A 27,674-nucleotide genomic window follows, 5' to 3' on the forward strand; every position below is an offset into this window, starting at 1 on the left:
ACCGACACTCGATGGTCGGGGAGGGGGCGGAAGCGGAAGTCATCCGGGGCACTTCCGGGGCGCTGACGTGGAGGGCCGGGGCGGCCGGGGCGGAGGGGGATGCTGACCAAGTTCGAGACTAAGTCGGCCCGGGTGAAAGGTAATGGCGGGATCAGGCTTGGGCCGTGTTGGAGGGACCTGAGGAGACCGTACCGGCAGCTCCTGCCCGCCCCTGGGGGCTCTGACCGGGGGGGCCGGGCGGCTCCCCCAGGGCTGCTCCGGGCCTCTGGGCCCCTAAGGGCGCGGAGGCCTCGCTGTCACGTCTCTCTGTACCTCGGCAGGGCTCAGCTTCCACCCCAAGCGGCCGTGGATCCTCACCAGCCTGCACAATGGCGTCATCCAGCTGTGGGATTATCGGATGTGCACCCTTATCGACAAATTCGATGAGCACGATGGTCAGTCAGCAGGGAGGAGGTGTTGTGGAGGAAGACTGGGGTGCGAGAGGAGGAAGGGAGGCTCTGCTGAAGTGTTACTGAGGCCTCTGCTTGTTTCACTTCAGAGCCTCTCAGTTTTAACCTGTGTTTCTTTCTGGCCAGTGTTCTGGCTCTGAACGTTGCTTGCACATGCATAAAGTGGGGTAGTAGCTTAAATAAACCTGTAAATAGAGATCTGAAGGGCCTGAATGTTTTGTGATGGGTGGTTGCAGGCATCTTGCTGGAAAGGAATGGGTTTGGGAATGGGATCTCAGCCTGTTAAAATTAATTTTTATTGTGTCTTTGAAGCTCTTAATTTACCAAGAGCAACAGGAATGAGGAGGAGTGCAAATTGTAGTCTTTAAGTGGTACAAGGGACTGCTGCGGCTGTCAGCCATCTGGCTGTGTCCAACCTGCTCTTCCTATTTGTAGGACCCGTTCGAGGTATTGATTTCCACAAACAGCAGCCTCTGTTTGTTTCTGGAGGTGATGATTACAAAATAAAGGTAAAATTTTACTCCTTTAGCTCTTGTTCTCTGAAAAGTGTCATGCAGGGAGGAGGAATGTATAAAGAAGCTGGTTAAAAGATGAGAAGGAGTTTTTGTGGGTGGGAAATAGTGTTTGGGAATTGTGATTCTCCTGTTTCAGAGAGTTAACTGCAGCGAGTTGAAGTCTCTTTGTAGCTTGCATTAGAAACATATTTTAAAAGGGAAGAGAGAGGCTTGTAGGTGAACTGAAACATGAGAAAGCACAAAACAATCTAGCAGGTGGTGGCACGTACTGTCATTGTTCTGCTTCTGTGTTGTGCAGGTCTGGAACTACAAATTGCGCCGTTGTCTCTTCACTTTGCTCGGGCACTTGGACTATATTCGCACTACCTTCTTCCACCACGTAAGCTCCTCTCGTATTACCCAGGGAGGGCTGCCTCCTCCCTTTGTGCACGAAAGGGAATCTCTTGCTTCCCTGGATGGGAATCTTTGCTAAAGAAATTGTGCTGGACTTACTGGTATGAGGGTGCTCCAGATATGGTGGCCTTCTGCAGAGGTGCAAGAGACATAAATTCCACTTTCAGGATCTTAAATGAGATTTAAAAAGGGTCATTCCTGGGGACAGTTGGAAAATACCACGTTGGGAGGGAATGTCTGGGGTTTGGATTACTTCATATATTTTGTCTTTTTTAGGAATATCCCTGGATCTTGAGTGCTTCTGATGACCAGACCATTCGGGTTTGGAACTGGCAGTCCAGAACTTGTGTTTGGTAAAATCAATGGTTGCTTTAAAAAATAACTGCACGGTCTGGGTCGAGCTGTCTTCATCTGTTGTTTTCAAGCGGAAGCCGTGCTTAGTTGAAGGAATAGACCTGACAGAGAGAACTGATCAGTTATGAATATTTCCATCAGTCTTGTCTTTTGCTTGTTTATTCTGATGCCACTAGACTCGTATTCATAAATTCACATGTTGTTTGGTTGGAAATTTTTTGAGGTTGAAATAATACATGCCAATGCTGAAGCCCCTGGAGTTATTGATAGCAGAAACCTGACCCTTGAACGCTCTCCGTAAGAACAGATACGCTCGGTGTTCGGTCGTGCTAACTCCTGAGGAGTAATGTTTAGCAATCCTATATTCCTCATCCTCCTTCCCGAGTCCGAGCTTACTGCTGTTGGTGCAAATTGGAATGTGTATTAACCTACCTTATGTATAAATGGTATTTTCTGTCCTTTTTGTTGTAGTGTGCTGACAGGACACAACCACTATGTGATGTGTGCCCAGTTTCACCCCTCTGAGGACCTGGTAGTGTCAGCCAGCTTGGATCAGACTGTGCGCGTTTGGGATATTTCTGGTGAGCTGCCCAGATCAAGGGGGTACCCCGTGGCAAAGCCCACTTCAAAACTGCAATTGCTGAAAGCCAAGAGAGGCAGGAAAGAGGGGTTCAGATCCGAGGGCAGGAGTAGCAGCCTGTTGACTGCAGGAACCTCAGGCAGAAAGTTAAAAGTTCTGTACTAAGAGGGACTTATTCCCCTCAGTTTCCATGAAGTGGGATGCTGGGAAGGGATCTCTGGGCATCTTCTAGTCCACCCTATCACTTGAAGCAAGTCTTCCGTGGCAGTAGGTGAGGTCAGCTGTAGCTTTGTGCAGCCAAAAAAACCCTCTGAAGATGGAAATTCTGCAACCTAGTCTCCCAGTCTGATTTTGCAGCCAATATAGCAACGAATATTGCTGTCAGAAGGGACGTAGTGTTGCCAGCTCATCAGCTTTGCAGCTATGCCAGACTTGTAGGAGGATTTTTAGAAATTTCTGGATCAGCTTTATCCCCTTGAAAAACTGTTGGAGGCAGCAATAAGTCATTCGTTCTGAGAGGAAGATAAAAAGGCCTCTGCCTGGATTGCAAAAAGGGTTTTGGTTTTTTGGGTGGGTTGGTTGGTGGTTTTTTTTTTTTGGTAGCCTAGTTGCGGGTGGTGACAGGAAGATAATATTATTAGGAATTCTTTCAACTTTTTCACTCTGCTTGTCCGTTTCATAAAATGAAGCGTGGCCTAAAGATCAGAGCAGGAGTTGCAAGCCAAAACTCCGACGTACTTTGATATTTTAGCTATTTCCTAGTTACACGTAGGCCACAAGGTGACCTAATGGAATGAAATACAATCCCTAAACGAAAAGCTAGAAATGGAGAAAATATTAGATGGAGATAAGGGACTGGTGGGAGGCAGGCGGGGGCAGTACTGGTGGTGTTACAAGATAAACTGTTCTAGAGCCAGGCTTTACCCGACCTGCTGCTCTCGCCATTGCAGTTTTGGTTGGGCACGCTGCGGTATTTGTAGTACACGCTCAGACACGGCCAGCTGTGTCAACAGTAGGGGCTGGGGACAGGATATCCTGGTTATTTAAAACCTGTCCCCCTCTCTGTACTGCCAGCATGGGGAGTTTAACAGCTATTCTGCCAGGGAGCTTTGCTGCTGCATTCTCCCACAAACACTCTCTCTCAGCAGAGTTCCAGCTGCCAAATTGGTTTGGAGATAGTACAGACCTTTTTTTTCCTCAGCTGATATGTGATGAAGGGTTTTAGAGACATGCTGAATTATTGACTCAGCTGTCGCTCCAGTCAGACACGACGCTGCGAGAATACTAGTGTGGGGAAAAAACCTACAGAGAGATGAGAAACGGATTCAAAATACAATTCTACTTCCCAGTTTTTCCCCAAAATGACTTATACCCTCAGCAGGATTCTGCTCTAGCAGTCTCCTGGGAAAGGTTATTTCCCTGTTTTGTCTGATGTCTGTTGTGCACATAATCCTGGTCACAGAGAGCATCGTTTGGTGGTGAGCTTGAACTCCACTTCTGAGTGCTGCTGTTAACCTGCAGCTTCTGCTGACATTGGTGGGAATTTTTTTCAGCAGGTTTTGGGATTATGAGCACTGGTTCTTTGATGACCTCAGTTAAATGAGGTTAAAGGTCACATTCTAAAAGCCTCCTCCCAAAACGAGGCCTCAGCAGAGAGTGTGACCCGGGCTGGGCACCAGAATGTGAGGATGGTCCTGTTTGAATTCCCATATGGGTAGGGCTCCTTGGTTTGAAACCTGCTGATAAAGGACCTTCAATGCAAACCAAATAGGCTTAAAGTTAAAGGGTTTGTTTCCTGCTGCTCTCCTGAGAGAGACTGTGTGAATGCAGTCAGAATAAGCTTGTTTATAGACATCACAATGCATGAATGTTTGTGTTGTGTTATTCACCCGTGCTGTGGAATGAAGTCCTTGCTCATGACTCTGATATTAACCTGCAGAAACTACAAAATAATCTGTTTTTCTCTCTCTCTCTTTATAAGTATTAACCCCCTGAGGAGTGTGTAGGTGGTCTTACGCCGATCAGAGCGCTTTTGTGTGTGCTCTTAACATCACACACCAACTCCTGTTTAACCTTACTCGTGGTTGGCAAATGTCTGACGCTTGGCAGGAAACTTCCTTATTCTGTCAGGACTCTGTTTAGTCGATCTGGATGACCAGCTTAAGTGAGGATCACCTGAGGGTTTGGGCTGGCAGCGTTGAGGAGCCGTGGGACTGGGACTGGAGCTGAGCCTCTGTAGGCCTGGACTGCCCCTCCCCGAGCACCCTCCGTGGGGGTGTGGTGCTGGCTGGCAAAACCCTTGGTACCACTTCAGCCTCCCCTGCACTTCTCTAATTGCCCGCTGGCTGGGTTACAGGGAGGAACCTCAGCCCAGAACGAATGCCTGTGCCCAAGAGCCCTCTTTAGTTTCCACTGAAGAAGGATTGTCTGTCTTCTCTCCTAACTCACAACTCGTTGTTCACAGGTAGCATGTTGCCCCTTTACTCCGGTTATTTTAATACCTGTTCTGAGTGCTCGTGTGCATGTGGAGCTGAGTCTCCTTTTCAGGTTTTTTTTAACAGCTCTCCTCAGAATGCCTAATAGCTGCCTTTCTGCTACGAGTCCCTTTTCTGTCCCTGCTCCCTCCCCAGAGCAACACAGGAGGCTGGAGTGTTCTGTGAGTGTCCTGCCTTTCCTCTCGATTTGTGCAGTTACGCCAGAAATTTTCCACTTGTGTCCCGGTCCTGTTTCACTGGCTTGTCAAAGGCTCAAGTATTTTCTCTTCCAAAAGTCTTGTGTTTCTTCACACATCTTTCCTGGATTATGTATGTTTTATTCCTCCTTTCTGGGGTACTTTGTGTCGGCTTTGTAGAAGTATCTACTCAGCCATTCCAGCCCCTCACCGTTACCTGGACCATCTGTATGTGTGCTGAGCATTTGTGCTTTGCTGTGAGACACTGCTTAACTTGTTGGTTTATTAGACTAACTTTGTCAGAGAGGTTGTTGAGTTGTTAATCCACGAGGAGACTGGGAATCAGCATTGCAACAAGAAAATAATAATTTTTGACTGCAGTATTATTTATTTTCTTCTTAAACTTCTCTCTTTGTTGGCATCCATACCCGTGCAATTCTGCTTTTATCCTAGACAGGTTTTTTTTTTTATCCTTGATAAATTTTGTGATAGCATCCTTGGGCCAAGTACTGTTACATGGAAAAGCACATTTTCTAAGTTATGTTTTAGAGTGTTACATGTACAGTCTTTTCTCCTTGGAGGAGAAGCTCTTTTCAATTCTCGGTTTCCCTACTGTGTTCCGTTGGGTTTTAATGAAGGATGGCAGGTATAGGTCTGTTTTAACTTGGATGGCTTAGTTTTCTTCAGAATTGGGAACAAGCTTTATTTCATATAGTTTTAGCTCCTGGAAATATTTTGTTTCCAGGCAGATTGTCCAAATCCATAACCAAGCGGTCACCAAAGTGGCATGGGGGAAGGTCCCCTGAAAGGTGCGAGCTCAGACTAGCAAAGGGGTGAGCGGGGCAGAAATCGGGGTGTGTCAGTCCCTCTTTGCTGAGGTGCTGCTGTCTGTCCCAGTGAGCTGAGGTGATCCTTCGTACGATCTGCTGCGTGCAGACTTCCTTTCTGGTACGTCTGATGTGAGCTTGTGCTTTTGAAGGAAGTGGAAGGGAGTCCTGGATGTCTCTCACCCTCTTTCAAGTTCCCAGTTTCCACCTGAAGATGTGTGTAAACAGCACAGGAGAGCACTCGGCTTGTTCAGTTAGAAACACTGTCTTGATAATATAATCTTTGCTTCCTCCTCCCCTGCTTCTCCTTCCTCTTTGTTCCACAAGGCCTAAGGAAGAAGAACCTGTCCCCTGGAGCTGTGGAATCGGATGTCAGGGGAATAACGGGGGTGGATTTGTTTGGGACGACAGATGCGGTTGTGAAGCACGTTCTTGAGGTACAGTGTCAATGTGCGTGTGCAGTACAGGCTTTTCAGATTTATTTAATGAGATCTCTGTGAGACAAATGATCCTCTAAAAGCCCAGAAAAATAGCAGAGGGGAAAAAAAAAACTGAAACACCTGGCTCAGCTCTGTAGAGTTAATGCTCTTGTAGATTATGGCATTACTTTTTCTGAGTTTCAGATCTGAAATCTGGAGATGTTTGCGCTGTAACCAAACAGATAACGGTTTTCTCTGTACAGCCAGAAGCTCAGTTAAATAGCAGATGTTATTACCTTGTGTTACTGGAAGCAACAGAGGAGATTATGGTAGAGACAGCCTTCTGTAACGGCTTGTTAAAGTTCGGAAGTGGTGCTGCTCTGCTGCCGAGCTTCAGCTTTGCTCTACTGGTGAAGAACGGTATCTGCAAAGCTTATTATTGCGGGCATCTATAATCTTACTGTCTGTAAGCCTTCGGTATGAGCAGCATGGTGTATAAAACCAGTGAGAGCTGTGTCTTGGCAAGACTGCCCGCAGTCTTTGTTGCTTCATCCCTCCTTTGCTCGTTCCATTCAGTCACCAAATCACGTCGAGTGACTGTTTTCTTTTTGCCTGCAGGGCCACGATCGGGGGGTGAACTGGGCTGCCTTCCACCCCACGATGCCGCTCATTGTGTCAGGAGCTGATGACCGGCAAGTGAAGATCTGGCGGATGAATGGTGAGAGGATTCTCCGGGGACAGCCCACAGGGAGAAGGGTGTTGAGAGTTGAAGTTTATGTTTGAGCATCCGTAGGCTGAACCTGGAGGTATTTTACGCTTTGCAAACATGTCTGTATGATACAGTGGTAAGTGATCCCAAACAGCATTGGCTTTTGCAGTTTGAGGGGAGCTCAGTTCTCTAGCAAACGCTTCCAGCTTCTTTTGATTTGCAAACGCTACTGAGCAGAAGCTTGTAGAAGTAGAAAAACTTGACTCTGAAGTTTTTTGAATATGCCCTGATGGAATAAGAAAAAGAGATGATTTGAGAGCCAGAAGCCCTCCAACAGGAACGGTTGTGCTTTTGCCAGCTCAGGCCAGCTAAACTCTATACAGTTCTTAGCACCTCTTGAGTAATCTGGCTTATCTGTTTCTCTTAGGTGAGCTGTGCTAGTGGTTAGAGAGAGATCAGAAATGTAAACTGCAGAGAATGGTCTAGGAACTAGTGGCCAATGCAGTTTGCTTTATAATAAAGCGCCTGCTATAGCAGAGCTTAACCAGTTTAAGTGTTATTTTCCTCGTTCTTTTCCACTTCTGGTTAGAATCGAAGGCCTGGGAGGTTGACACTTGCCGGGGCCATTACAACAACGTCTCGTGTGCTGTCTTTCACCCGCGGCAGGAGCTAATCCTCAGCAATTCGGAAGACAAGAGCATCCGTGTCTGGGATATGTCTAAACGGTTAGTGCTTGTCAGGCGTCTGACTCGGTCTTGTTTTGAAAGTTTTTACACGTGTGGAAGACCTACATTTATTCTTAGAGAAACTGAACACCAGCAGTTCTTAAACCATCGTTGCTAGTGTTTGATAATTCATGAGTGAGGAGTCATGTTTTTCGCGTTCTCTGCCCCTTTGAGGCACATGTTGAGAGCAAAGCTTGGAATTGTCTGAAAGCAAGTGGAGAGAGCTGACTTGTCTAGTGATAGCGCTGCTGAAAATCCGTTAAATGAGAATATATTATTTGACAGAAGGCTTTGAAAACACTGAACTCTCAGTGGACTCCTCGTGCTGAATGCTAGAGATGGTCTGTATGGCAAAGCTTAGGATCTTCATTTTGGGAGCTGAAGTTTACAGCAAGGTTTCCATTTTGTTTGTATTCCTCATTCCTTCTGTTCCCCATACAGCACAGGTGTCCAGACCTTTCGGCGTGATCATGATCGCTTTTGGGTATTGGCTGCTCATCCCAACCTCAACCTCTTTGCTGCAGGTAAAAAAAACCTCCTACTCAGTGTTTTGACAGGTTGCTGTGAAGAGAAAATGTATTCTGTGTAGGAAATCCATATGGGGTTTGCTTTTCTTTAGCATTCTTTGCAGAACACGCTGACTTGCAGATGCTTTTATTAAATGTATCGCAGGGAAAAGATCCTTATTTAGTGGAACACAGTCTCAGTGTATCAGCTGTAGTTCAAAGCTAGAAGAAGATGACCTCTGCATTAGCTAGCTAAGAAGGGATGGGACAGATCCTAGGGGAACCCACGCTGGACTGTTAACTTGAAAAAATGCGTGACATTGAGGGAGAGTGTTTCTAGAAGAGGGTCAGATCTTAGATTTATTAGGAAACATAAAGGGAGGTGAGCCCTTAGGAAAGAAGTGGAATCACTGAATTCACTCAGGCTGAGGAGTAGCAGAGGCGGCTGGCAGTCCTTGGTTGTGATTTTTGTTGCCCCTTTCTTGGTTTGAAGGGCTCGGTAGCATCATCTTCATGACGAGACAAAACACAGGATTTAATTCGCGTGTTTGACTTCTCACGTGTCTTTTCTCAGGCCACGACGGGGGAATGATTGTGTTCAAACTGGAGCGTGAGCGGCCGGCTTACGCTGTGCACGGGAACATGCTGTATTACGTGAAGGACCGTTTCCTCCGCCAGCTTGATTTCAACAGTTCAAAAGACGTTGCTGTCATGCAGCTGCGAAGGTAGGGGACGGGGGCTCGGCACGTTACAAGAGGTGTTGCCAGTATCCTGAATCCCTTATTAGTTTCTCGCTTACAGATAGGTCGTATTGTTGTATTCACATACCGCAGTTCCAACTGACTCTTCTGTCAGATGACCTCACCAAACCTACAAGAAGTTTTTTAGGTCAATTTTAATCTGTGCGCAGATGTAATTTCTTTTTTTAACTAGTTTTAAGTTTCACACTGAAATCTGACTCTTTCATTTATGAAACGCTGATGTTCTTACGGTGTTTCCAAGTGGTCTTGATTCAGGAAATTCATCAAAACTGAGCTTTTCTGGTACTCAGGATATCTCAGAAAATGAAGAGCATTTATCACGAGGTGACTTTGGTAGAAATAATCTTGGTCCGCTCTCACTTTCTCTTTTCTTCATGACTCCTCTCCAGTGGTTCCAAGTTCCCTGTGTTCAACATGTCATACAACCCTGCGGAGAACGCTGTCCTTCTCTGCACAGTAAGTCAGTTTTGCTGCATATTGTGCTAAAGAACTTTCCACGAGGCTGTGAATGTTTGTTCTGTGAAATCCTATCTCAAAATGGGTTTTCCCTCCGTCTCTGCAGAGAGCCAGCAACTTAGAGAACAGTACTTATGACCTATACACCATTCCCAAGGATGCAGACTCCCAGAATCCGGATGGTAGGCATTTCTTATTTCACATTAATCCTCGTGAGTGTTTATTACTGTGTAGCTGTCCCCTCCCCTGCTCTCCAACTCTGTGTGTGTGCGATATGTAAAAAAAAAGCTTCATTTCTCTCAGCCTCTCTCGTTGGACTCTTTCTCCGTGTTTCCCAGTGCCCCTGCAGCACACATCATTTGGCAGGCTTCCTGCTCACTATATCACACTACACTGACTTGAAAAATTCATGTTCATCCCAAACTTTTACTGCTACAAATATATATTTTATAATTTTGTTATTAGGAACTTTCAGTTTTCCCTTTCAACGCAGCAGGCAGCCTTCCTGGCTTGTCAACAGAGATGGATTTTAACCAGATATGTTTTGTTCTAAGAGGTTTTATACTCTGAAAAGTGGCTGTAAAAGTGACAGTGCCAGGGTGCCAGTAGTCATTCTTCCTCTCGGCAAATTCCAGATCAGTTTTGTGCAATTTACAAGTCAAAACATGATTTAGGAAAAAAAAAATAATTCTTTCTCCTAACTATGAATTCCATTTGGGATCTGAAACTCCAGCTGGTTCCTCCTGCCTCTGTCGTCACGGCAGTAAAGAGTTTGAAACGAGTGGGAGTGATGAATGAGTTGGACTGGAATCCAGCTCACTTGTTCATAGATTTATTGATTTCTGTGGGCCTAATGAAGGGAGGATTTTTTTGCTGAGTATAGTCAGCAGGTGTATTTGAAGAGAAAGAGAAAGGGAGGTTTAGATTAAATGTTACTGAATATATTTAAAATATTTAGTTTGAGACGTTCGAGGCTGACTTGTCTGGGGACAGCCAGCGTGTGACCCTTTAAATGGGGAAAGGCATTATTCTTCTAGATGAAGAAATGTCTAGGTCTCATGAAAACCACACACTTTTAATACATATTCAAGAATAGCATAAAATTGTACTGGTTGATAAGTGTCTTCTCCAACAAGCTGCTATAAATGCACCTGCCGATGATCTCCCAGGGCTGTAATGTTGGTATTTAACGTGTGCCTTGGGGTTGTCACCTCGTGTCCTTCAGCTTATTTACCTGACTACAAGGGAAGCTAAGCTTTCTTATCACGCTTTAACAGTCTTCTGGGTAATAGATTTCAATCACTTTCTGCCTGATCTACAGTCAGTGTTAAAGACTTAAAAGGCTGAGTTGTGGAGATGCAGAAAAACAGGTGAAGTTGCCATCAGAAAACCCCAAGCGGAGCTGGGAATTGAATTGAATTCAGACAAGTCTTCCTCGGGCTGAGGGCTGAGGTGGTCAGGTTTAAGTCGTCGGTTGTTAGGATGTAAATCTGCCACAAACGGCGCTATGCTTGGTGAAACAGCGTGCAAGTCTCCAAAAACACTCGTGTTGAGGAGCGGGACTGGTGAGAAAAGGGGCTGAGAACTAAAGAAAATTTTAATTTAGCAAACCAGCAGCAGCTCTCACTTTTGCGCTGCTGCAGAAAGCCTTCTCCGCATCGGGTACGCGTCCTGCGGTCCTGTTCTCTCTGCCACGCAGAGCTGTGTTTGTATTAGCATTTTAAAACGGGGAGAACAGCTGCGTGCTGGGGAGAGTGCAGCCTTTCTCCTCCAGCTCGTTATATCAGTTTGCAGGGGGGCGGGAGAGAGCGGGGGCGGGGGGGGGGGATTACACTGGAGCCGGGACCCTCGCTGCTGGCTTCGTTTGGCCGGCAAGGCTCTGCTCGTTAGCTTGACAGACGGTGCTGTCGCCCGCGATGGCCCGCTTCTGCGCCAGGCAGAGGCGCTGGCGGGGCCACCAGCCACTTGTCTTGTGCCTTGGCTGGAGAGGAAGGGCTGGCGCTGGCCACGCCGAGATCTGAAAGGACATCGGGGGAGGAAATGAGTCTTGTGAATAGCCTCAGGTTAAACATGAATTAGTAGGAAGCAGCTACAACAGCCAAGATGGGATCAAACAAGACTGACTAATGTGTTGCCGGAAGAGCCTGCCAGAGGTTTTATTCACTGCCTGTGTTTTGCTCTCCCTAGCCCCTGAAGGGAAACGTTCCTCCGGGCTAACAGCTGTGTGGGTAGCTCGTAACCGCTTTGCAGTCCTGGATCGAATGCATTCGGTAAGGGGACAAGCTTAATAGGGTCATCTTTTTAACAGGGTATGGTGTCGTTTGGAAGCGTGCAGATGGAAAGCGGGAGATTGGGTTAACGGAATTATTGGAGATCCAAGTAGACTGGCAAAGCATTGTCAGCAGAGAGTGGGCTGCAGACATACACAAAGGAATATAATGCAGTGCAAATGTAATGAGTTGAAATATTATTTAACTTCTTTGACAGTAAATCTTAGTTCAGTTGCTGGAAGCTTGCTACAGCAGGTGAGTTCAGGCACGAAGGCTCACCAGAACGGGACTGTGAAGCCCAGGTCACTTTCATAGCACAAAAGTAATGGGGAAATGGTGAAAATACAGGTTAGATTTTTAATAAAGCTCTTTGTTCTCACTTGTGGAGTGCAATAGGAGAAAGAAGGGGGAAAGACAGTCATGGAAAGCGTTCCCTGCTTGAATGTACTTGATGTGAAGGGGAAGAAAAGTCTTTTTCTTTGCCCCATGCAAGATATTGTATTTTTTCTTCTTTTTTTTTTTTTTTTTTTTTTTTTTTAATTCAGGGTGTTTTTTGACTTAGTAAATTCAAGTTTATTTCATGCCTATTCTGTGAACTTCTCCCTGCCTTCCCCTTCTCCACTTGCAACTCTCCCCTCTCAGCTTCCTCATTTCCTTTTTCTACCTATGCCGGGTTCTCTCTCACTTTTCCCTACGCTTGACTTTGTTCATACACTCGTTGTAGAGAGGGCTTGCAAACTGTATCTGCCAGCTAGTAATGACAGCAGTGGGCAGAAAAGAAAGGGTACACTGGGTCTGCACCCTGGTAAACTTGTGGTTGGATTTTCTAGCAGCATGAAGTCTGATCCTGCTTTGAGAAAGGCTGCAGCTCTTATTTTGGTCTCTTGTCACTGAGGTTCAACTGTACAAAAATTCTGAGCTAAAATAATCCTAAATTTCTTTGTGGAATCTACCTAACTGTCCTGTGCTGTTACATTTCCTCTCATCACGTGGCAGATCCTAATCAAAAACCTGAAGAATGAGATCACGAAGAAGGTGCAGGTGCCGAACTGTGATGAGATTTTCTACGCTGGCACAGGGAACCTGTTACTGCGAGATACAGACTCCATCACCCTCTTTGACGTGCAGCAGAAGCGGTAAGATCCAGTCTGCAGGGAGAAGTTTTCATATTGTAATCCTGCTGGCGTGTGCCCTCTGGGGACAAGTAATAGCTATTAATGCACTTCACAATTTAGCATCAGCTGCAGGCTGCGTCAGACCGATCCAAACCACGGCTAACAACTGTTAACGAAGAGCAGAGTGTAAACATAGCCAAGGTGCAATTTATGCTGCAGGCATCGTGCCATTGATCACAGGGAGATGTGTGCCATACCCCTGTAAATCCTGTGACTACAGAACGGGGCGCTATAAAAGCGGAGAGAAATCAAAAAACCCAAACTCAATCAAGCTAAGCTTGCCTGATGTCTTGTCCCTTAGGTTTTATATCTGCTCAAAGTGATCTTTTGGCAGCATGCTTGTGGTGGTATACGTGTTGCTAGCCACAAAGAAACGGGCAAGGAGTTGGTGCTTTTGGCCATCTTTGAAGGCTTGAGAAGGTTCTGGATTATCTGCAGATAGATATGGTGTATGTTGATAGCTTATGTCCCAGAACTTGCCTTGTTTCCTTACTTGTACGCCTTTGTCTTTCTAGTATTGCTGGGAAAGTTATAAGTAAACTAAACAATGTGAATGCTGCTTGGAAATATCTTCTTTCCCTCCTTCTGTTAAATCTGTCCCTCAGAAATATAGGTTTTGAAGTCAGTTGTCACTCAAAGATATTTGTTATTGCACAGGTATGGAGAGAGGTTGGTTTTGCTGCACTGGACTGCAGAAATACTCCGTTCTGCCTCATGATTTTACAGCCCCAGAATGGCAAAAAGGGGCTTGAGCACCTGCAAATTGGGTTCAGGCTGTTGGGTGCTGGTTGTTCCCATCCAGAGCTTGGTCACAGAGCTTGCTGTGGAGGGGTGGTGTTCAGCTCTCTGATGTCAGTGCTGTCCTTTTCCCAGAACTCTGGCCTCGGTGAAGATCTCCAAGGTGAAATATGTCATCTGGTCTGCTGACATGTCCCATGTAGCTCTGCTGGCTAAGCATGGTAAGCAGCAGGCGGGCGCAGTGTTTCACCTGGACCCCAGTGCATACTAACTCCCCCCTGGGTTGGGAGCAGAGTCCCTCTAGCATGGCCAGCCAGAGAAACCGCTCGGTGCCACAGCTGGCGGTGAAGGTGCAGCTGAGGACGTTCACAGTGTGGGCCCTGCCATGTTGTCTCTTCAGCAAAACCCTTCCACAGGCTTGTAAAACCGAGGGCTTCTTGTACTCCTCAAAATGATCCTTGCACCTCGATTCCTGGGTTCAGTTTTGGGCCCCTCACTCCAAAAAGGCCATTGAATGACTCGAGCGTGTCCAGAGAAGGGCAACGGAGCTGGTGCAGGGTCTGGAGCACAGGTCTGATGGGGAGCGGCTGAGGGACCTGGGGGGGTTTAGTGTGGAGAAGAGGAGGCTGAGGGGAGACCTCCTGGCCCTCTGCAACTCCCTGAAAGGAGGGTGCAGAGAGGGGGGAGGAGTCTCTTGAGCCAAGGACCCAGCGGCAGGCCAAGAGGGAATGGCCTCAAGCTGCGCCAGGGCAGGGTCAGACTGGCTCTTCGGAAGGATTTCTTTGCAGAAGGGGCTGTTGGGCGTTGGAATGGGCTGCCCAGGGCAGGGGGGGAGTCCCCATCCCTGGAGGGGTTGAAGAGTCGGGTTGACCCAGCGCTGAGGGATGTGGTGGAGTTGGGAACGGTCAGGGTGAGGTTCATGGTTGGACTGGAGGAGCTTCAGGGTCTTTTCCAACCTTGATGATTCTGTGATGCAGCTAATCCCTTTCATAAAACAAAGGCGGATGGTGACAATTTAGTTGTGGTTGCCATCATCTCCTTAGTGTCTGACACTGAATATAGTTCCTGTTGCTGGCACTGTGGAAGAGAGAAGCTGTAATTCTGAGGCAGATGTTTAACAGCAGAGGGTTCCCCAGCCTTACTTCTTCTGGCTTTCCTCTCCAGCCATCATGATCTGCAACAGAAAGCTGGAGTCACTGTGTAACATCCACGAAAACATCCGTGTCAAGAGTGGTGCCTGGGATGAAAGTGGTGTTTTCATCTATACCACCAGCAACCACATCAAATACGCCGTCACCACAGGGTGAGTCTGGGAGTCGTGCGCCGAGCCCTTCAACTGGCAGGCCTTGTGCAGCCTCCTGGAGGGGTTTTTTTGGCAGACACCAAAGCTGGTGCTTGTGAAATACAGCATGGACATACCCAAAGACAGCTAGAGCTAAATACTCATGTTTGGTTGCTTGGTCTGTGCACTGGTGTCTTATCGCTGGGCTGGATGGCTGCGCTCTTCATCCACCTGGGGCTTGCTGTTATAATGCAGGCTAAAATACCAGAGAGAGCGTCGAGATGGGGGCTACGGCCCTGCAGAGGTGTCGGCGTGCCCGTCACACCTGTGCTGTGTGTTGGCGTAGGGATCATGGAATTATCCGCACCCTGGACCTGCCGATTTACGTTACCCGCGTGAAGGGGAACAATGTGTACTGCCTGGACAGAGAGTGCCGCCCCAGGGTCCTCACCATCGACCCCACTGAATTCAAATTCAAGCTGGCCTTGATCAACAGAAAGTACGACGAGGTGAGGAGACATGAGAAACCCCCCGGCTCTTCCTTGACCTGTACCTGAGGGTCAGAGGAAGTCCCTCGCAAGCGGCGTTGACAGCTTCAGTGCCTGGGCCTTGATGAGTGGGTTCAGTTTTGGGCCCCTCACTCCAAAAAGGCCATTGAATGACTCGAGCGTGTCCAGAGAAGGGCAACGGAGCTGGTGCAGGGTCTGGAGCACAGGTCTGATGGGGAGCGGCTGAGGGGACTGGGGGGGTTTAGTGTGGAGAAGAGGAGGCTGAGGGGAGACCTCCTGGCCCTCTGCAACTGCCTGAAAGGAGGGTGCAGAGAGGGGGGAGGAGTCTCTTGAGCCAAGGACCCAGCGGCAGGCCAAGAGGGAATGGCCTCAAGCTGCGCTAGGGCAGGGTCAGACTGGCTCTTCGGAAGGATTTCTTTGCAGAAGGGGTTGTTGGGCGTTGGAATGGGCTGCCCAGGGCAGCGGGGGAGTCCCCATCCCTGGAGGTGTTTAAGAGCCAGGTTGACCCAGTGCTGAGGGATGTGGTGGAGTTGGGAACGGTCAGGGTGAGGTTCATGGTTGGACTGGAGGAGCTTCAAGGGCTTTTCCAACCTTGATGGTTCTGGGATTCTCTCTGCAGGTGCTGCACATGGTGAGGAATGCCAAGCTTGTGGGCCAGTCCATCATTGCCTACCTGCAGAAGAAGGGCTACCCAGAGGTGGCCTTGCACTTCGTCAAGGACGAGAAGACCCGTTTCAGCCTGGCACTGGAGTGTGGCAACATTGAGGTGAGGTGACAGGTGGTGCTGTGGGAAAGGCGCGTCCTTTGGGGCATCACTTGTAAACCTTTTCGCTGCGAGGAGGAGGAGTATTGGGAAGAATGAGTATTAGTTGAGAATGATAGAGCTGAGGATGACAGCAGCCCTACCAAGGCGCAGGCCCTCAGCTGGGGGAGTGATTCAGTGCAGTGATCCTTCCAATCCCACGCTTTCCTTCATGGGCATTATTATTAACAGAAGCCAGCAGAGAAAACTGCTTTCTGCAAAGTCTTTGTAACCGTGTCAATTCTCTTGTTAGATTGCTCTGGAAGCAGCCAAAGCTCTGGATGACAAGAATTGCTGGGAGAAACTGGGAGAAGTGGCGTTGCTGCAGGGAAATCACCAGATTGTGGAGATGTGCTACCAGCGCACCAAGAACTTCGATAGGCTCTCCTTCCTCTATCTCATCACTGGCAACCTGGAGAAGCTTCGGAAGATGATGAAAATCGGTGAGTGCCAGGGGGGTGGTGAAGAAGAATGAGTTGAGAGGATCCAAGTGTCATTCCCAGAGGGAATGTGCAGCATCACAGTGGAGGCCAAGAGCAGCAAAGCTATCGTGACTTTTTTTCATTTTGGTTTAGCTGAGATCCGTAAAGATATGAGTGGCCACTACCAGAATGCCTTGTATCTAGGAGATGTGGCGGAGAGAGTGAGGATCCTGAAGAACTGTGGGCAAAGTGAGTAATATCAGACTGACGTGTGTCCCTGTGGGCTGCGGAGAAGCTGGGGAGGTTGTTGGGATGAACAGTAAGTTTTGGAGGCAGATCAGCATAATCCCTTACCTGAGAAACTGAATCAGGTGAACAGAAAGGAACCCGAGAGCTAGAATCCCATTCAGGAGACCAGAATCAACTAGAGCTTATTCAGTCAGTTGTTGCCTGCACATTTTAAACCCAGTGAAACCCCTAAAGGTGTGATTCTACGCCCTGGTACGGTGCTAATCTTTCCTTTGTGACTGTGGCTGCGCGTGCTGGCGATGTTTTCCTGCAGGCGATGAGGAACACGCTCTCATGTTCGTTATATATCACTGCAGAGTCCCTGGCCTATCTCACAGCTGCAACTCATGGTCTGGATGAGGAAGCTGAAAGCCTGAAGGAAACATTTGATCCTGAAAAGGAAACGGTTAGCAAACTGACTAATGGTTCCTGCTTCAAGAGCCCTAGAGTTTGGGAGGGAGGTGACAGTGGCAGCTCCTTTCTGGGAGGGAGGAACCCTCTCCATTCCGGTCACCGCTTACTGGGCTTGAGACTCTGCTGCTTGGAGGTGGGTAGGTCAAAGAATGGGATTTTCCTGATGTGGCCTTGAACTGTTTTCTGCTCCTCTCTGCTCAGATTCCAGACATTGACCACAATGCAAAGCTGCTGCAGCCTCCTGCTCCTGTCATGCCTCTGGATACCAACTGGCCGTTGCTGACTGTCTCCAAGGGGTTCTTCGAAGGAACGATTGCTAGCAAAGGTATTGCTTTGTACTTGGAAAGTTGCATTAACCCAGGCTGTGCAGAGTGGAGATACCTGTCTCCGTGGCTCCTGAATGGTTGCTGTTAACCACAGATCTGTGTGTTACTAGCAGAGGTTGGAATCCAGCTTGGCATTTACACCGTCTTTGGCAAATCTCTCAAATCTTTGGCCTTTTAGCACAAGGTGGGACTTGACGATTGGAAGGGAGGGTGCTGGCCTAACATAATTCTTTGCTTAACACCTCACCCACTCAGCGATGAGTAAATGAAGGATTCTACCCCTTTCTGTAGGCAAAGGAGGTGCCTTGGCTGCCGATATTGATATCGACACGGTTGGCACTGAAGGCTGGGGAGAAGATGCGGAGTTGCAGCTGGATGAAGGTGGGTGAATCCCAGAGTTTTTCTTGCAGAAGTGTAAGTGTGTGCCTGTGTAAGAGCTCTGACCATTTCCCCCCTGCCCCCTCCCTGCAGATGGCTTTGTGGATGCTGGAGAGGGCTTTGGAGAGGAAGGTCTGGGTAAAGGACAGGAAGAAGGAGGTGGATGGGAAGTCGAAGAAGATTTGGATCTTCCCCCTGAACTGGTAGGAGGCTTCCGGGAGGCTTCTTAAGTAACCCAGCTGTAGTTACTTGGGAAGGCAATGACAGCTTGTGGTGGTGGGGGAAGCGTGTGCTGGACTTCTTCAGAGACTTGGTCATCCCAGCTGTGGCCAGCTCTGATTTCATCAGGGTGCTGGAAGCTTCCACACTAATCCCAGCTCTGTGTGTTCCCCCAGGACGTTCCTGCTGGCCCACCAGGAACACCAGAGGATGGATTCTTCGTGCCACCCACCAAAGGCACCAGCCCAGCTCAGGTAGTGGCACAAGTCTTTGATTGTCTTTCTCAGAAACTTTCTACTTTGGTGCTTCGTTTTTTCGGTTCAGTCCTTGTTAACACTCATCTGTGAGCACGACACAGGAACTTTGTTAAGGGGAGTTAAGGGTGATGGGGTAGGTAAGACAAATGTGTGCGTGTACACAATTCCTCTTGTATATGTTTCCCTTCTGTTCTTGTAGGTGTGGTGTAACAATTCTCAGCTTCCTGTTGACCACATTCTGGCAGGCTCCTTTGAGACAGCAATGAGAGTAAGTTTCCCCTGCGAGTTCCTAGGGAGAAGATTGTGCCCTTGTCCCCATGTATTTTTGTCTCTGATCCAGTCTGAAGCTTTGCTTTGTGTCCTTTGTAAGTCGTTTTGGGCATTGTTCTCTCTGGGTATGAAACAAGAGGTGCTGTGAGCCTGAGTGATGTCTGTGCAGCCTTTGTACAGCCCTGGACAACTTCTCCTCAGCAGATCAATGTGTCTCTTTCAGCTCCTCCATGACCAGGTAGGAGTAACAAACTTTGGACCCTACAAGCAGCTGTTCCTGCAGACCTATGCCCGTGGCCGTACGACCTACCAAGCGCTGCCATCTCTCCCCACCATGTATGGATACCCACATCGTAACTGGTAAGCGATGGCGTTAGCTCTGTGCTCCTTCCCTTGGGCCATACGCTGCCCAGACTCCTTGGCATTGCAGCTAGAAGTATCTCTGGTCTCTGTTGGGAAGGGAGGAGCCTTCCTGTTTGCTGGAAGCAAAAATCAGGGAGCATTCTGTCTTTAGTGGGGTTTTTCTGCTGCCTGCTGTTAGATGTAAAGATGTTAAAGAACTGCTTTCATTTTTTTTTTTAAAGACTAAAACCAGGGTGGGGCAGTTGGGATGCTGTGTTTTCTAGCGCTAATGCTCTGCCTCTGACAAGGCTGGTCTGAGGCATCTAGAGGACACAGGTGTGTTTTTTACAGTGGTGCCTGGAAGCCACTGTAGAATAAGGAGCCAGACTTCCCAGCCTGTGCTACTGCAGAGCAAGCTGGGCGTTGTGGGTGGCAGAATTATGGAAACTCAGATGTCTTTTGTGCTAAGCCAAGGGCAAGGAAAACCAGCGTGGTCCTAGGTCAGAAGATTTCTGACAAGTTGCAGTCGAGCTGACAACGTGTGTATTCCTGCTGGCCTCTGCAGTGGTCCCGTTTGTGCCCCCAACCCCTCTTTGGTGCCCCCCAGGAAAGAAGCTGGCTTGAAGAATGCCCTCCCTGCCGTTGGACTGAAACTCAACGACCTGATCCAGCGCCTGCAGCTGTGTTACCAGCTCACCACGGCTGGCAAGTTTGAAGAGGCCGTGGAGAAGTTCCGCTCCATCTTGCTCAGCGTGCCCTTGCTGGTGGTGGACAACAAGCAGGAGATCGCTGAGGTGAGAGGCAGGCTCTGTTTCCTGCACGCCCGTGGGGCAGGAGGCCGAATGCCTGACTGTGTCTCCCTCTCTGAAAGGCCCAGCAGCTGATAGCCATTTGCCGGGAGTATATTGTAGGACTCTCGATGGAGATCGAGCGGAAGAAGCTGCCCAAAGAGACGCTGGAGCAGCAGAAGCGAATCTGTGAGGTACAGAAAGTCTTTGAATTCCTTCACTGTGAAGGAGATGAGGGGGGAAGTAGCCTTTGGCTTTAAAAAGGCATTGGGAATGCTGAATTCTGCCATTTCCTCCTTCAAAGCAGATGTGGCAGTGATTACCAGGGAGGGGTTTCTTGCAGTGTTTTCAGTTATCCCCGTGCGTGGCAGTGACTGTGTCTCTCCTTCCCCTCCTTCTCCCTACTGCAGATGGCTGCCTATTTCACCCACTCCAACCTGCAGCCCGTCCACATGATCTTGGTGCTGCGTACTGCTCTCAACCTCTTTTTCAAACTCAAAAACTTCAAGACAGCTGCTACTTTTGCTCGTCGGCTGCTGGAGCTGGGTCCAAAGCCTGAGGTGGCCCAGCAGGTATGTTTTTGGGCCCCTCACTACAAAAAGGACATTGAATTACTTGAGCGTGTCCAGAGAAGGGCAACGGAGCTGGTGCAGGGTCTGGAGCACAGGTCTGATGGGGAGCAGCTGAGGGACCTGGGGGGGTTTAGTGTGGAGAAGAGGAGGCTGAGGGGAGACCTCCTGGCCCTCTGCAACTGCCTGAAAGGAGGGTGCAGAGAGGGGGGAGGAGTCTCTTGAGCCAAGGACCCAGCGGCAGGCCAAGAGGGAATGGCCTCAAGTTGCACCAGGGGAGGTTTAGACTGGCTCTTAGGAAGCATTTCTTTACAGAACGGGTAGTCAGGCATTGGAATGGGCTGCCCAGGGAGGTGGTGGAGTCCCCATCCCTGGAGGTGTTTAAGAGCCAGGTTGACCCAGTGCTGAGGGATATGGTGTAGTTGGGAACTGTCAATGTTAGGCTAATGGTTGGACTGGATGATCTTCAAGGTCTTTTCCAACCTAGACGATTCTGTGATTCTGACTGTGAGGTGCAGGGTGGGGGATACCTGCTGTGGCAGCCCCCCTTTGGCCTGCTCCCTAGCTGCCCCTCAACGTGGTTGCTTTTTGCAGACTCGCAAGATCTTGTCAGCCTGTGAGAAGAATCCCACCGACACCTACCAGCTCAACTATGACATGCACAACCCCTTTGACATCTGCGCCGCCTCTTACCGACCCATTTATCGTGGCAAACCCGTGGAGAAGTGTCCGCTCAGCGGCGCCTGCTACTGCCCCGAGTTCCACGGGCAGATCTGCCGCGTCACTACAGTAAGGGAGTCTCTGTCTGTAACCACCCACTCCTAACCTGTGATGTTCCCCTCGAGAATCCTCTCCAGCAGCTTCCCCCGTGCTTGCCCCTAACTTGGCACAGGTTTTGGGTCAAGCTGAGTGTCGGAGGACTTGGCGTGTGAGGTGGAACGGTGGGGAAGTTGTGAAATATTGTGGAGTTTAAACGCTGCCTTCAGGGACCGGCACTGCAGCGATGGGCAGCGCATGTTCTGGAGAACCATCTAGGCTCTGAACGCTGCCTGTGGGTTGGGCTGTTGAGTTGTTCCAAGCATTAATCATCTCCCTTTTATTCCTCAGGTGACGGAGATCGGCAAAGATGTCATCGGGCTGCGCATCAGCCCCCTCCAGTTCCGTTAGGGCATCCTGTCCTGGGGAGGTGTGAGATCGGAGCCCAGGCTGGAATCTTGCACCCCCCACCATTCCAGCTTTTAGTCTGTAGTCTCTTCACCGTAGCCGTGCCTGTGCCGTGTCTCGCCTGCTTTTCCCCACCCAGGAATGCTGTAGTGAGACTCTTCTGCTTCCAAGTAGCAGCAACTTGTGCTTCTGTTTCCCGATCCAGCTGACGGGAAGTTTCTCTGGGCCGTTGTCTCAAGGCAGATCTTTTCCAGAGGGCAAAGGGTGGCTCTTGCTGAGCCCTGGTGACCACACAGTGCGCTTGGGAGAAACTCCTTGAGCTGCCTCTTCCATCCTTCAGCGCTGGGCTCCTGAGAGAAGAGCTCTGAGCCCCTCCTGCAGCCTGGGCAGCAGGAAGAGCCGTGCCTGGCTCTGGCAGGAACGTCGCGCTGTCTGGCTGCGGGGCCAGCGCAGAGCCTGTCCCTGCTCGTGGGCAGCTCTTCCCCCCACCCCGCCCCCCTCGGAAGTGGCAGAAGAGCAGCTCAGCATTCAAGTAATAGTGTTGACTTTTTGTTTTGTTGTCCTGGCAACGCTTCTCAAAATAATCAGCTTCTCTCATGAATAAAGTAAATTGACCATCTTGATCTTCCTGTTTTGTAGCTCAGTTGGTCTTACTGAGGTAGAAGAGAGAATAGATTTAATTTCCTCTTTTCACCTTCTACCCCAGGCCCTCTTCAGCACTCTTAAGCTCCCACATGTGGAGGGTTTTGAAGTTTCCAGAAAATGGAGGCTGTAGTCCTGAAATAATTTATCATGCTGGCAGGGGCTGCTTCTGCTAATTATAGTTAATTATATAGTTAATATATAACTGCTGTTGCCAGTGCTCAAATTATCCTTCTTGGTCATGCTTCTGTCTTTGCATTTACCTTGTGTAGTTGTATTCTTTAGTGTTACTGTAGTAAAAAAAAAAAAAAAATGGAAAATGTACCACTTTCCCCGTGGTACTTAAGAGGCTGGAGGATCTTCAGGCAGTGACAAGGATGAGCAAATGCAGGGGTGGGGAAGCAGAGGGCAGGACCTGGAGCTCCTGCTCCCCCTGTGGCTGGACTGCCTTCTTTGGCCTTCCTCCTCGGTCGTGCTGCTGAAATAAAACCATGCCTTACGCCAGGATTTTAAACCTTTTATTTTATACATAAAAATGAAGAACGGGGAGGTCCCCATCATAAAGGCACTGCTTCCAGCTTTGCATCGGTCTTGTTCGAGGAATGTTCACGGTGGTGGGGAGATGCAGCAGCCAGGGCTAGGGGTGAGGGGCCTTAACAATCAGGGTATCGTGGCAGGCCACTGCGATGCCCCCGATGAGGTTCAGGAACTCCTGGAAGTCCAGCTGCCCGTCGCTATTCAAATCCAGTTTCTTCATCATCCTGTCCACGACCCCTGGGTTCTGATTCTGCAAAAGACCAAAGAGAGGGGAATCGGTGTCTGCCTCGAGGCAGAGGTGCCCCTCACTGAGCACCCCCCCAGCCCCAGGAATGGACCTGCCGCTGCCCAGTTCGTCACCGGTGCAGAGGGACTGGCAGACGGAGGCAGAATTCAGCCAGGCCAGGGCTCGTCAGGCCACGCTCCGGCTTCTGAGGGGCGCGAGCTCTTCCCAGTGCCCACCCCGCGGTGCCTGTGGGGGCTGTCCCAGACGCTCTGGGAGCCTCTTTTGGCCTGGATTTTGCTCACCTTCGTGAAGGCGGCCAGCTCCGTGTTCATGAAGGCCAGGAACTCCCTCTTGGAGAGCTTGCAGCTGTCGCCTTCGCGCCCGGCGTACCGCTGGAAGACGGCCAGCAGGGACTCGATGCAGCGCTCGGTCTCCGTGGGCTGCAGGAGCAAGAACACGTTCAGGTGAGCGCTGCGGGGAGCTCTGGGCTCCCAGAAGAGCAGCCTGGCTCTATTCCTGGAGGAAGGCTGGGCTGAGGGGGGCCTCTTGCAATCCCTTTCCTCGAGGAGTCTCTATGCCCAACCTGTCCAGCTGCATTTTTCTTTGGTATTAATTTCTCTGCTGCCTTGGCACAGTGTTTGTGCTGGGGGAAGGACCCAGAGGACTGGGGAGTGGTTCATGGAAAATCCCCCAGGGAGATGTCGGCTCCCAGCGGAGGAGTGTCCTGGACTGGGAAGAGCTTGCTCTGCTATCACCGTGGTGTGCTCGTTTTTTTCCGTGCTCTCCAGCACGATTTGGCTGGGGCTGCTTTTGTAGGAAGATAAGCCTGTCTCCCCCTTTCCCTCCCCCCTGCCCTGTCTGGACAGAGGAGAAACTCTGAGTCATGAGAGAAAAATTCGAGCAGAGTTGTCTCCCCAAGCTACTGCCTCCAGGCAGGGACAGAGCTGGGCTGGACAGGGCAAGGTGAGGGAGGTGGGGGGCCTGTGGGGCTCTTTCCCCTCCCCCTGGCCCCAGTCTTTGGCAAAGAGCAGTGTGGAGAGAAGTGGGCCGGAGTCCGCCCTTCCCTGCCTAACCTCAGCATCCTGGGGCCTCCCTGCCACATCCTGCCCTGTCTGAGGCTCAATTCAACCTTTTTTGGTTAATGTGAGAGGAGTTGAGTCGCTTCCGCCCTCAGCTGCAGGTCCTCAGCTCTTGGCTCCTCTGAACCCCCCGGGACAGTGGGAGGCAGAGCTGCAGCCCCAAGTCTGGTGATGGCAAGCGGAAGCGTTAGTGGGGAAAAAGGAGGGGAGGGAGTGGTGGGGAACAACGCAAATGCCACCCCCTGGTCCCCTGTATCTGCAGGGACCCTCTGCCCTCCCTCTCTACCTCTACACCCTCTTCCCCCACCCGGGCCCCCTCCCCAGCAGAGATTTAGCTCAGCTCTTGGCACCGTCTCCCCTTTCCCATGCCAAAGCGCGTCTCGCCTTCAGCTCTGGGGCCTCTTGCAGGAAAAGCTCCTCTGCCATTGCCCTCCTGCCCTTATAGAGCCACCTCTCCCTCCCCGGCCCGGGCTCCCGGCTCACTCACCATGGCTGAGGTGTGAGGAGGGGGCTCGGTCCTCAGCACGGCCGCAGTGCAATGTGGCAAAGCAAGAGCCGGGGTGGTTTTGAGCCTCACGCCGCAGCCACCGCCCTTCCCGGAGCCCTGACTCAGCCCCCTGGGCTGCGTTAGGCAATCGTCAGCTCTAACGGCAGATCTGGACGTGCCTGCGGTCCCCAGCTCAGGCTCAGGAATGTGCTGGGCCCCTCCTCTGGACTCTCTGTCCCTTTTCCTCCTGAGTTCTGTTCTTTACAGTTATTTATGCTTCCATTTTCTCCTTGTCTGTTTTCTCCCCCTGGTCCTTTGCCGCTCATCCCTTCATTTCCTCCCCAGAGTCAAGGCTAAGCCCCCACCCCGGGCTTCCTCAGGGCTACCTGGAGCATCCTCAGTGTTTCCTCTTGCTACAGCAAGATTTGGGCTCCCCTCATTTTCTAACGAGGCCGCTAAAGGCAGATCAGGCATAGGTGAGCAGGCAGCGTTCCCCTGCCCGTGCTGCTGGGGCTGCCCACCCTGGGGGTCAGCTGCTGCCTCTCCCCTTCAACCCTGACCGCTCCCACCTGCTGAGCTTTGCTGATAACACCTCGTAAGCTTCTCATGTTGTAAAAGTTGGGGGGGAAAGTAGCCCTGTGGGGTTGGGGTGCTGTGCTGGGTGCTGGTCTGAGCTCCCTGCCAGGACTGGCCACCTTCATGCTGCTGCGGGGCGAGAGACCCTGAAGGGTGAAAAGGGGGAGACGCAGAGGTGGAGGAGGGACAAGAAGCACCCAAAAAGCACCCAGAAAGGCAAGTGATGTGCCCAAATAGTGTAGAGGAGGGACAGGAAGCACTCAAAAGGCACCCAGAAAGGCAAGTGAGGTGCCCAAATAGCTGAGGGAGGATGGGGGCTGCAGGGCTTATGCTGCTCAGAAACCAGCGCACGGGGCTGTGATGCCTGGCCGCTCCCCATCCACCAGAGCCAGGGAAGCTGCTGGGACATGTGGTGTTTACCCGTGTTTGCACAGCCCTGCCGTGGTTACCTGCCCTCTCCACGCCTTTGAGACCGATGCTGACGCAGAATCGCCCGCCCAGGGCTGGATTTCCCTCTGACTCCCAGCCCTGGGCTTGGGGGGAGCCTGGAGCAGAGGAGGGGAGTAACACAGGCTGCCCCTGCTGTGTGAGGGAGCTGGGATGTGCCCAGGGATCTGGGACAGCTTCCAGGGCCGGGGCTCTTCAGGAAATCCTGCTGGAGACTGACTCAGCGTGGGGCAGGAGAAGGAGAAGCAGCTACTCAGGGGGACAACTCTCCCCAATATATTTTCCTTTCTTGCCCCAATTTCCTGCCCCAAACTGGAAACAGTTCAGTCCACATAAATTAAAAGAATTTTCCAAACCTGGGAGCTGAGGGCAGGAAACCTGCTGCTCTTCCCCTTGGATTTTGCACTTTTCACCTGCGTTTTGCCAACACCTCTTTGTGCTCCTTTAACAACACAATATCCCCTTTGCAAGAGCGAATCCCAGAGGGAGTCGTGGCCCAGCCCTGTCCTGGCTGTAGTGGGGGATTTCAGGAGATTCCTGTTTCTTGCCGCTGTGTGTGTGTGTGCTCGCAGTCGAGGCGCTGGCTCTGTTTGCAGACGGCCCATCTGTGCTGCCATATGTTTGTCACCAAGATGTGCGACTGTCACGTGCACGAAGGGGACATCACCCTGTGCATCCACCTGCCCCTGGCTGGGACAGACCCTTCCGTGTCTTCCTGGCCCCGGGTTCAGAACATCACAGGCCGGTGACCGTGGCCAGCTGAGTGAGAGGCCCTGGGTGCTGGCCCTGGGGCTGCACAGGCCGTGGTGGACCTGAGCTGCCCTTGCTCCTCCTGGCCAGCCCCGTTACCAGCCAGCGGGCTCTGGTTGCGTTTAAGAGCAAGACACAAACAGTGCTGGGGTTGTCCTCGCTTCTCTCTGTCTTCTTGCAACATTGCAGCCCTGACTGCTGTTGAGGGAATTGGTTCTCTCCTGCTCAAGGGAAAGAAAAGTGACTAAAATCTGGTTTTCTCCATGGAGGTTCATGGATGTCTCCAGCTCCAGCCTCGTGCACCGTGGGAGCGATCCGGTGTGTTTGCCGCACTGTGCTGCTGCCTCTCTCCTGCCCAAGGATCCAGCAGTGGTCCCAGGTCTGGGACAGCCAGTGGAAAAAGGCAGATGGATGCATGCGGCCGGGAAAATGTGTGTCTGGATGACTCTTAACCAGCAGTGGCTTTGCACTGCTGGCTGTCCCCGTAGTGCCCGGGCACATCCCCACGTGGGTGTCAGGTCAGAGCACATGTGGGCTGAGATGGCAGCCCCTGAAATCACGCAGATCAGTAGCGAGGGCCAGGGGTTGAGAGGTGTGTGGGCTCCTAGACATGGAGTAGGGGGGATTTGGTGGGATTTTCAGCAGCCTCTGTCTGGTTTAAGTGTTTGGGATTAGGAGGAATGTGTGATCTGAACTGGGACACCCTCCCACCAGGCTGAGGCCCATGTAGAAATTAGATGTGAGGATGAAGGATGGCAGCAGTCAGTGCAGTCATCAGCTATTTATTCTGATTTTTCATGCAATACATCAGTGTGAAGAAGAAAGAGCCCCCCCCCGCACCATTACCCTGCAGTAACCACAGCATAACTCGACTGCTTCAAAGCCTCCGTGAGCTGGAGCTGGGATTCTGCTCAGCTGTTAGGGGAGCAGAAGGGTGTAACAAAAAACATTGCATCTACAAAAGTGTTTTTTTTTCCCAGACTTGAGGATTTTCAGGCCCCAGAATGAGTATGATTGAGCTACTGGAATTTTTAATTCCTATTCTGTTGTGGAGCAGAAGCCAACAGGAGAGTCAGCCATGGAGCTGGGGAGCCGTGAGTGCAGTGAGATGCAGAACAGTCATGCCACAGGGTAGAAGAGATGACAGGGACATAAAGGACAGAGAGACCCAAGGATTCCAATTAGAGCAGAAAAGTGACTAAATACTGCATCAAGGTGGAGAGACATAATGCAGGAAGGCAGAAACTGCAGATCCTGTGGTAACTCTGCCTACCTATCTGCTGAGGATTTGTTATGTGAAAACCCCCCAAACCCACCTGACACCCTCTCAGAGCACCCCGTTAACCCTTTTG

The 27,674-nt window shown here is 50.4% G+C and overlaps 2 protein-coding genes across 2 annotated transcripts; one reads left to right on the forward strand and one right to left on the reverse strand.

Moving 5' to 3' along the window:
- Nucleotides 1-50: 50 nt before the first annotated feature.
- Nucleotides 51-22,201, forward strand: COPA (COPI coat complex subunit alpha). The gene is made up of 33 exons (XM_074853390.1): nt 51-139; nt 321-434; nt 885-958; nt 1,263-1,343; nt 1,634-1,710; nt 2,183-2,292; nt 6,117-6,226; nt 6,827-6,926; nt 7,507-7,642; nt 8,084-8,166; nt 8,723-8,873; nt 9,299-9,365; nt 9,472-9,547; nt 11,553-11,635; nt 12,632-12,771; nt 13,684-13,769; nt 14,713-14,851; nt 15,177-15,339; nt 15,959-16,105; nt 16,395-16,584; nt 16,717-16,812; nt 17,169-17,257; nt 17,467-17,590; nt 17,883-17,972; nt 18,063-18,172; nt 18,365-18,442; nt 18,645-18,713; nt 18,939-19,075; nt 19,665-19,851; nt 19,929-20,039; nt 20,256-20,417; nt 21,009-21,203; nt 21,522-22,201. Exons 1-33 carry the CDS (start codon nt 100-102, stop codon nt 21,579-21,581), a joined length of 3,675 nt encoding a protein of 1,224 aa, XP_074709491.1. The 5' UTR covers nt 51-99; the 3' UTR covers nt 21,582-22,201.
- Nucleotides 22,202-22,721: 520 nt separating this feature from the next.
- S100A11 (S100 calcium binding protein A11) lies at nt 22,722-24,723 on the reverse strand. The gene is made up of 3 exons (XM_074853393.1): nt 24,550-24,723; nt 23,286-23,423; nt 22,722-23,007 (listed from the first exon to the last, which is right to left on the reverse strand). Exons 1-3 carry the CDS (start codon nt 24,550-24,552, stop codon nt 22,858-22,860), a joined length of 291 nt encoding a protein of 96 aa, XP_074709494.1. The 5' UTR covers nt 24,553-24,723; the 3' UTR covers nt 22,722-22,857.
- Between the last annotated feature and the right edge of the window lie 2,951 nt (nt 24,724-27,674).

Source organism: Strix uralensis, chromosome 32 (genome assembly GCF_047716275.1).
Source record: "Strix uralensis isolate ZFMK-TIS-50842 chromosome 32, bStrUra1, whole genome shotgun sequence".
Taxonomy (NCBI): Eukaryota; Metazoa; Chordata; class Aves; order Strigiformes; family Strigidae; genus Strix; species Strix uralensis.

Coding starts and splice junctions, on each gene's coding strand:
- COPA (XM_074853390.1), top strand. CDS start 100: ATGCTGACCAAGTTCGAGACTAAGTCGGCCCGGGTGAAAG. Junction 16,813..17,168: donor CCTGAAGAACTGTGGGCAAA/GTGAGTAATATC, acceptor ATATCACTGCAG/AGTCCCTGGCCTATCTCACA. Junction 21,204..21,521: donor AGATCTGCCGCGTCACTACA/GTAAGGGAGTCT, acceptor TTTATTCCTCAG/GTGACGGAGATCGGCAAAGA.
- S100A11 (XM_074853393.1), bottom strand. Junction 23,008..23,285: donor AGCTGGCCGCCTTCACGAAG/GTGAGCAAAATC, acceptor GGTCTTTTGCAG/AATCAGAACCCAGGGGTCGT.